The following is a 9824-nucleotide window of genomic DNA, read 5'->3' on the forward strand; positions in this document are numbered from 1 at the left end:
ACATAAATATTCATTAATATCTATATATCCACAGCACTCCTGATGTAGTTTAATGTTAAAGTAACCCAAGCTAACACAGTAAGAAGACTTGGAGATATAAGGACTGCCAGTAACAAATCATTGGCTGATGGTCAATAGCAGTGTTTCCATAACATAAGGGGACAGGGCTGCATTTATGAAACAGCTTTGGAAAGGCAGCACACTTTCCTGAGGCCTCACAACACTGACACAACACAGAGGCAGTTACAGTACCATAGAATATTCACAAGGCTGATATATTAGTACTGCTTGAACTGTAATGGACTAAATGATTTTTTCACCTTAGGTTAAAGTAGTGGACTGATGAAAAATACATTGATACATAATCTATATAAACCAGAGAAGAGCTGAAACACAATAAAGTATGTAGTCAGATGACTTGGAAACAGGTACTACAGCACCACTGTAATGGCAACCTTGTGCACCACCAGATCTACTTTGCTACTCATTGTTTTCCCCTGTGCAATACAGTATGGAATTCTGAGCCAGCACTAGCCACCGGCCATGTCATCCTAAAAAATGCTGTTCATCACAGCAGGGATGGGCTTTGGACAGGGCAGGTGTGATTTGCCACTACTAAAGATTACCTTGTTTTTTGGCTGTGATCTGATGTCACCCATGTTATCAATCTTCAGGGCACTGCGCGAGAGGCTGAGGACACCTGCCGAAGGTTAGGATGATGAGTGAGATGTTCATCAGGTGATGGTGATGAATTCTAGACATGGGATGTACATAAAGTTACCCTATCTCTCACTAAAGCATGTCTATACTACTTATTATAATCAGCATTGTTATTTCATCATGTGATCACCTTTGAGACACATGCATATAGTACATATCTTTGTATTTCCTGCATGTTGTATACTGTAATGTAATGAGAATAGAGCCAAGGCACTGGGTCTCATCCATTGCATAGTTTTTCATATAAAGAAGTAAGATGTTATGAGAGAAGTTTCCCAAGCCATGAAAGAATGTAAGCCTGACATGCAGATAGACTGATAATGGAAGTTTTTGTGTCCTTTCAGGCTGTGTTGCATAAAACATGAACTGACCTGGTCACAGTGGCTGCGTGCATGGAGGGAGTGCCACTGAGCCACTGCATGTCTCTGTGACCCCATCATGTTGGTCCAGTGGGTCATCTCATTGGGACCTGACAAGATGTGCAGGGCACCAGTCAGGTGAGTGTGGAATAAGAGGATCTAGGATAAGTTTTGCAAACAAACAAGGTTCATCTGTAAATTTTTAAGTCTGACCTGAGGGTTGCTTTCCCAGGACAGCACGTCCGATGAACTCGTCTCTCATGACGCCTCCATTCCAGTCCCAGGCAGTGATGACCAGGGATGCCTCACGCAGCTCAGAAGATGTCACATGGAAGCTAAAAGACTCATTGAAGGATGGTGTGAGGGTGTTCTTCCTTACACTGGTCTTCTTGGACTTGAGATGTCTCCCGCGCACCACTAATGACACTCGCACATAAGGGTCTGGGGGAAGAAGGAAGCTGTGAGCTACTTGGTCTTAGTTTTCTCATGTTTTCAATACTTTAGGACAAGCAAAAAACTACAATCATACTCCAGACCTGAACATGAAAGCCTGCTATGTTACCCACTGAGCAATAGGTGCACCCAGTGCTCTAGAAGGGTTGTAAGGCTTTTAGGTGTAGGTCATTACATGTTAGGTATTTTACATAGTTGCAAAAGAGATGGTGCTCTTTACATTATGGTTATCCCAACAGCAAATCATTAGGAATATGATTTCCTAAGTTTCTCTTTAAGAATTATCATCTATTACTGATGAAAAGTAATAACATTAGGGAGCATAGAACTAACAGCATTTCACCACAGGGAGTGGAAAGGATACTATTACTCATGAAAGGATAAAAAAGGAGCAGCACATTAAGTACTTTAAAGTTGTAGAAGAGACTACACAAAATACTTGTTGATGAGAGAATGCACACATTTTCTTCGCCATAATGATTAGTAAGTTCAAGGGAATCTATAAGTAAAGACTGATATACCTGCCCCTCTAACTAAGTTAGTCTGGAGCAGCTGCTTTGCCTTGATCACATCCACATTAAGTCTTCCAGCAGTGGGTAGGTAATTGAGGGACAACAGAATCTCTCCATATTCCTCAGTCTCCTGTTGGGAAAGAGGAAACAAGGTTTGTAAGCAGGCCTTTCATTATAAACAAGGTCTCTCCAAAAAGAAATTAAACTTTCTGAAAAGCACATTTTTTTAAGCATTTTTTTTTTTTACTTTACAAACAACTCATCATTAAACATACTAGCATGGAATGTGATATATACTTGAGAAAAACTGTTACAAAGGAAGATAGTAAGTGAATCTCTGAGTATCTATCAATTTAGAATATTATTTTGTCTTCACTGACTAGGTTGCAGGGAGTGAGGGGCTGCCAGTGCCGTGATGACCGGGCCAGATTGACTTTCTGAAGGGGTAGCAGTGCATGGCCCACCACACAGTGACGGGAAAACTTGTCAAAGTCTTTCACCTTGAGCTCCAGAGTCCGCCGCACCACTTCTTTATATGGCACCTGTGGAGATAGTCAGGTGAGAAATCTGAGATACATGGATTGGAGTACTGTGGAGGGACAGTGCTACAGCACTTGACTGGACTTGCACATGTGATTGTTAGTATGGTTCCTCTCATGTGTCTCACTTGCTAGTTTACAAGAAAACACACTCATACAATAATATTTAGTACTTCTCTGCAGCACAAAAGATGGGAGTATGCTTTTGTATGCAATGAAAGAAGTGTCTGGGATCAAGAGGCTAGAAATCTCCCAGATTAATATGAAAGTTTATAGTATTGACACACAAAAAGTAACTATTAATCCTAGACTTACATGAACCAGGCAGAAGGTTTAATAAATATATACCAACAAGGCTTTCTTCTTCAAAAAGGTTGGCTTGTAAAATTTAAAGAAACCTGCTGAAGTAATTATTAATGTGATGAATGTCAGATCTATAGACACATTGTGTGTATTGAGGTTCAGTTGTCTCCATCTAGCACAATTCCATATGTTGCAAAAAGAACCCCTACTTCTCTTACCCATGAGCTGGTTTACCTCAAATGTAAATGTCTCCTCAAACAGTGGATCTTGTGTTTTCTTCTTCACTGAAGTCTGGAGTGAGTTCTTGGTGTCAGGAAGGAGGGACACCTGTTGGAGATTGTCAAAAGTGGCTAAAAGGCAAACTATTCATAATATTGAGTTAACACAATTTTTTTCATTGCAAATGAGATTTTGTCAAGGTAATAGTCTAACAGAGATTAGAAAACAAATGTGTAAAAATATACATTCTTAGTAAAAATATAACTGAAATATTTATGTCTTGAGATTTGATTGCTCGTGAATTTCTTTAAATCGTCGTTAGAAATAAGTGTTTGATGACCACACTCTCTCTCTCTCTCTCTCTCTCTCTCTCTCTCTCTCTCTCTCTCTCTCTCATCACACACACACACACACACACACACACACACACACACACACACACACACACACACACACACACACACACACACACACACCTTGACATAGGGGTTGGAGTGAGCTAGGTCGTTGCGGTCTTTACACGCTGGTCGCGGAAGATCCATTGCCTCTATCACCTGTATAGAAGGTATCTAGTCATTTATTCCATTTATTCCTGGTAGCATAGCGAGAAGTGCATGGCTTGTAATTACTGCAGAAAATAATAATAGGTATTGGATAGAATTTTCAGTCGTTTGATGAGGAAAAGTTCTGGCGCAGCTTTTTGCGTTTCATTCTTTCCATTTTAATATACTGACTCGACCATACTTGAGATACTCATTCACTGACCTTAACTCGCAAAACGGCGGCCAGTGCATCATAGTGGAGTGAGAAGTGGATCCTTCCTAGCTGGTCCTCATCTGGGCCTTCTTCCAGTGAGGAGGAGGTAGAGGCGTAGAGGTGGGGTCGGATCTATCAGAAAATAAACGTATTTGTGGTGAACTTTCAATACAAATGGTAATATCTGCACCATAAAGAAAAGAGAAAAATGTCTCAAATAATACATAATAAATAGAAGTAGGGGAAAATCCTAGATGCGAGGTTTGACTTAAGTCACCTGCTGGAATAAAAGGCGTAGAGAAGTGGAGGAGTTGAGATTATAAGTAGTAATAGTAGTAAAGTCTCAGAATTGTCTGACGTGCACATGGCGCGGGATTAGCACAGGCATCATGTCATGGGGGGCAGGCGGTCCACGGTCCACACAATGTTACGATAAAAAATACTAGCTATTCCTCACCACAATTTCAATGATGTTATTTGTCTTGTGATAAACAATGTGACTTTCCCTTCGCACGCACAACTAAAGAAAGTGTAATACAATATGAATGACACGAATTTCTTATGAGAAGACTTTGTAGTTGTAATCGTATCTATCGCTAGATCTAAATCCCACGCTTCCCTAAATGGCAAGGCAGACAATCCCCTCGCCTTACGTCAGCATGGGCAGACTCGCATTTATCAACACGTGATAACGTGTATAAAAAAAATAATAAAATAAAATAAATAAAATAAATAAATAAATAAATAAATAAATAAAAGAAAGAAAATTAATGTTGGATTTATTTCAATTAATTTTTGGTTGCTATAATTACTACCAACAAAAGTGTCTCTATCAAGAAATGATTCAAGAGGAGTTGTGGTTTGTGTTGTGACCGCGTTATGGGATTCGGAGGTACGGAAAGCTTTCAGTCACAGAACAGAGGAATGTTGTATTAAGAGGATAGATAGAGGAATTCTTTAATTTATTTATTCTTACCAGCCTATGATTTTAATTCTTTCAAAAGAGGAAAATCGAGACATGAAAAACGCAAGTTTATTCAGTTTTGCGTCTTTTGGAAGCAGCATCGTAAGCGGATTGTCTTTTTCGTTTATTAATTTTGATATGTGAATACAAAAGATAGATAAATAAATGAATTGATAATAATAAAAAAAACTACACCAATTCGTTGCATTGGCACCAGTCTTCACCGTGAAACTATTATGAGTATATCCGGAAACATCATAGATTCCTTCGCTTGGCCACAACCGTGTATGTGAAGGAGTGAGATGATCAGTTTTATTCAACATTGTCTTTAATATTCTTATATCTCTCTTTCCGGGGCATGATCGAAATTCCCGACCTTGCTACTACGTAAATTAAGAGGCGTGGCTGACTTTTCCTTGAGCTGCTATTATTATCCTATATGTCATTTTACTATTAACGTTGTTTCTTATTTTTTTTTTTATTTTGATTTAATCACATTGATATTATTAAGTAAGTGTTGCTATATATTTAACCCCTTCAGTACCATGATGCGTTTCCATATTCATTCTGATTACTATTCGGTGATTTTATACAGCTTCATAAACTTATGGTGCAGATTGAAATAGTAAAGACTGGCCATTAATCTTCTGACCTCCATAGACCCCTCCTAATGCAAATAAAATTATCTAATCATACCCCAAATTTAAGGTAAAAAATGTGACCCAATACTGAAGGTGTTAAGATGTGTGGCAACATATCATCCCAGCACGATGTATTATTTATTTCTCTTGATAATCTTTACTCTCGTTTGGTGGCCTTGGATGCTCTCACGTAGCGCACGGTTGTTGTTTGGCCATCGCAGCCCAGGTGTACGCCATCAACTTAATTACCCTGTTAGTTTCAGGAAAATATTTTGTATCTCATTTTTGTTTCATCTCACGTTTTACTATCGATGTTTTTTTTTTTTTTTTTTCAGGAAAATATTTTGTATCTCATTTTTTGTTTCATCCCATGTTTATGTTTACCTATCGATGTTTTGGGTGAGGCCTTGAAGAAAGCCGTAATAATCTGGTCTGACTTCATTCACTTCTGTCATCGTAGCTCACGTGTAGCTACCATTTCAGGAATTTAATCTCTCTCTCTCTCTCTCTCTCTCTCTCTCTCTCTCTCTCTCTCTCTCTCTCTCTCTCTCTCTCTCTCTCTCTCTCTTCTTCTCTCTTTTCTTTCTTTCTTTCTTTCTTTCTTTCTTTCTTTCTTTCTTTCTTTCTTTCTTTCTCTCTCTCTCTCTCTCTCTCTCTCTCTCTCTCTCTCTCTCTCTCTCTCTCTCTCTCTCTCTCTCTCTCTCTCTCTCTTTCTTTTCTTTTCTTTTCTTTTCTTTTCTCTCTCTCTCTCTCTCTCTCTCTCTCTCTCTCTCTCTCTCTCTCTCTCTCTCTCTCTCTCTCTCTCTCTCTCTCTCTCTCTCTCTCTCTCTCTCTCTCTGTGTGTGTGTGTGTGTGTGTGTATATATATATATATATATATATATATATATATATATATATATATATATATATATATATATATAACACTTTCTGACCTTGGTTAAACTTTCACACTCAGTGGCTTTGGAGGACCAGCGGGGTGACCTGGGCGCCACGGGTGACCTGACGGGGCCCGGAAGGCGCGGCTGCACTCCCTCACCTCGCACCCCAGACCAGAACTCGATGGGACGCACGTCTATCACAGGAAGCTGGCGGGACGAGACCGAGTTGGACCGCCGGAGTTCGATCTGCAAAGAAGCGGTGGGAAGAGGCAATGACGTGTGTGTGTGTGTGTGTGTATGTGTGTGTGTGTGTGTGTGTGTGTGTGTGTGTGTGTGTGTGTGTGTGTGTGTGTGTGTGTGTTACTTTTTTTTTTTTTATATGGCACAGGTAGTGGAATACATCCTGCTGTAATTTTTTCTGTGCGGTGTGTGGTTATACTTCGTAGAGATGTCAACTGGAGACACGCGATGTCAATCATAACCTGGATTGAATGGGGACACAGAGCAGCTTTATCACTCTGGCGTGAGCATGCACACCTTTTTGTTACCTTGCACGACAAAGTGAGTGTGAGTGTCCTTTATCATTCTAAATCCGTGCTTAGCCATTCTCACGTTAAGCAAGGCACATGTGCATCAGCCAATGTGCCTTGTCGTGTGTGAGCTGCACGTGCTGCAAAGATGATGATTTAGCAAACTTTTACGTGAACAGACGCACCTGGTGGTAAATATCCGACTTGAGATCCTTCACGGCTAATGCTGGACTCACACATACACGATTGTGGTGCCCCGACAGGCACGATTGGAATCGGGGCTAAAAAGTGCACGATTGCTCCCGATTATACAGGACAGGGCCGAGAGCCGGGAAAGACACGATTATCGGGCATATCGGGGTGGTGTCGCACCTAACGTGGCACTGTCGCCCCGACATGAAATGATGATACGCTCGTTTCGGCGCGACAGGGGCGATGAACCCCCGACGAACCTCCGACAACACCCTCATTTGCAAATTGCATCGCCCCATATCGCCCCATACGGCCCGGCAGGGGCGTATCATCGTTGCATTCGGGGCGAAAGAAGCGATGGTACGGGTATGTCGGAGCGACAGCCCCGATGCATGCCGCGACATATATGCAGTCCACCACAACACCAGGTAAACACTCCAGCACCAGCCCTCAACAGTGCCACATCACCAGTGACTCAACACCACCACAAGCATGGACAGTTCCACGAAGGAACTAATTATGCTGGGGGTATGTGGTATGAGATACCACTTACTGAGGGCTCTTGTCGTCGACCAGTTTCTACTACCAGAGCCCAAACCAAAACGGAAGCGAAGGGCCTGGGTGTGGCCCTACCTCCAGAAAAGACTGAGGTATGGACACTACGACACCCTCATGGACGAATTGTATAAGGAGAACCCAGACCTGTACAAGAATTACACCAGGATGGACAGGGAGCTCTTTGACAGCATCGTCGAGGCCGTGACCCCAATCATCGAGAGGAAGACTAGTAGATGGCGGAAACCCATCGACCCTAGCACACGGGTTGCCATCACCCTGCGTTACCTTGCCACAGGGGACTCCTACAAATCCCTACAGTATGCATTTCGTGTGGCACATAACACCATATGTGGCATTGTTCCTGACACCTGCAACGCCATTGTTTCGGCCTTTGCACCCACGCTCCTCCGTCTCCCCGCCACACCTGAAGAGTGGCTACAGGTCTCCAAGGATTTCGAACAGAAATGGCACCTCCCTCACTGCATAGGCTCTCTGGATGGCAAGCATATCCGTATACGGGTGGTAGAGCGGGTGAGAGAGCCGACTGGCGTGAACATGTCGCCTGTGACGGTTGGCGGGAGCGCCGGTGCTGCCCTCTACATACGTCATCACAGTTCCTGCCGCCCCTCGCGGCCCGCAAGGGGGCGATGGTGCAACGATAGCCCCGTACTATTCGCTCCTGTCGCCCATTTCGCCCCGATATTCCCCGATAGCTACGCTGTTTGACATTTGTCGGCCAGTCGGCTGAAAATTTTGAACAGGTTCAAAATTTTTGCCCCGATGCCCGGACATCCCCCGCAACGCCCGCATGCGCCGTCTGTTGCCCGATGACCCCCGAAACACCCCGATCACGCACGATTGATGCCCCGATAGTGGTTTTCGTCCCCCGATGCCAAATTTCAGCCATCGTGCCTGTCGGGGCACCATGATCGTGTATGTGTGAGTCCAGCATAAACAATGATAAAAAAAACCCGCGTCTAGTTCCGTCCCCAAAGAGAATAAAAAAAAAAAGAAAAAGAAAAGCAAGTGTTTTTATAAGTCTTGACATTTCTGTTCCGAAGCATTTAAAACCGTAGGCAGACGGAAATACATAAACAGGAAGAGAATGATAAAGTTTACCAGTCGAGTGGATAAAAAGTAATAGTAAAGAATAAAGATACCGAAAACTAGAATTTGATTTCTTACTTCGATCATAGCAAAGTGGATCAGAGCTGCAGCATCACTGTGGAAGCTACCGTCCAGCTGAGCACCAAGGTGCAGTGTGAGAAATACCATCTGTTTGGCAGGAAAGTTCAGCGTGCTAACAAAATTCTGCCAGTCACATTACCTGTTCTGTCTTGTTTATTATAGTGTTCATATTTCTGTGATTATTTTGATTAAGAAATGGCTGATGAAGAAGAAAATAAAGAGGGGGAAAAAAAAAGAGAAAAGCATCCGTTCTGCTCTCTCCCCAGACCTTGGACCTTGCGTGCGTTTGCGCCAATTGGTTGCACAAAAGAATGAATGTTTTCATGAAGACTGACCTCTGCGTGGAGGTCACACTATGACTGCTGGTTACGTGACGCTCACATGTCCATGCTGAGGCTCTTTGAATAACAATCTCATATTAAGCCGCACGCATCGATTTTTTACCACACGATTTCTTATCATCTACGAATTGCTTAGCCGTGCCCAGCCACTCAGATGTCACTTTATGGTAAATGCTAAACAGCTCGTATGTTATATTCTTCTTCTTCTTCTTCTTCATCTTCTTCTTTTCGTTTGTAAGTATAGATATAGATTTATTATTATGTTTTCATCCGTACCCCTTGAGTGTGGAATGTCCCCGCAATGTGAGCGGGACGGCGATGTTTCTATATGAATAGTCACTGACGCACGGGTAGCGTTTTGTAAGAAGACTAAATTACTAATCATAGTTAATAATGGTGGCGGACGAGCTGCTGTAGCGCATAGTGACGGCCACATGAGGCACCACGTGATAGACGAGTCTCCCTAGGTGTCCCTGCCACGTGTCGAGAGGAGGGACGCCATTAATAGGGGTCATGTTTTCTTACAATTATCATGTTTCTTTATCATCGTTACCTTGAGAGTTTGAACGGCACAGTGGTGTTGATGCGTGGCCATGGGTGGTGTGGAGGGGCCATACGTGTATATAAGTTCTCCTTGAAGAAAAAGGCAAAGCCACACTCACACAGTC

At 42.5% G+C, this 9824-nt stretch overlaps 1 protein-coding gene across 1 annotated transcript in view; it reads right to left on the bottom strand.

The window, feature by feature from the left end:
- Positions 1-9824, bottom strand: part of LOC123511625 (synaptotagmin-17-like) — a 21342-nt gene continuing 11518 nt past the window's right edge. Inside the window, exons 3-15 of the mRNA XM_045267656.1 lie at positions 8813-8902; positions 8345-8539; positions 7703-7939; positions 7063-7158; positions 6402-6593; positions 3871-3993; positions 3582-3659; positions 3121-3213; positions 2425-2586; positions 2054-2174; positions 1293-1520; positions 1092-1189; positions 1-700 (exon numbers count right to left, since the gene is read on the bottom strand). Of these exons, the coding sequence (XP_045123591.1) occupies positions 671-700; positions 1092-1189; positions 1293-1520; positions 2054-2174; positions 2425-2586; positions 3121-3213; positions 3582-3659; positions 3871-3993; positions 6402-6593; positions 7063-7158; positions 7703-7939; positions 8345-8539; positions 8813-8902 (1743 nt within the window). The 3' untranslated portion in view covers positions 1-670. The remainder of the gene's footprint in view (positions 701-1091; positions 1190-1292; positions 1521-2053; positions 2175-2424; positions 2587-3120; positions 3214-3581; positions 3660-3870; positions 3994-6401; positions 6594-7062; positions 7159-7702; positions 7940-8344; positions 8540-8812; positions 8903-9824) is intronic.

Source organism: Portunus trituberculatus, chromosome 31 (assembly GCF_017591435.1).
Source record: "Portunus trituberculatus isolate SZX2019 chromosome 31, ASM1759143v1, whole genome shotgun sequence".
Taxonomy (NCBI): domain Eukaryota; kingdom Metazoa; phylum Arthropoda; class Malacostraca; order Decapoda; family Portunidae; genus Portunus; species Portunus trituberculatus.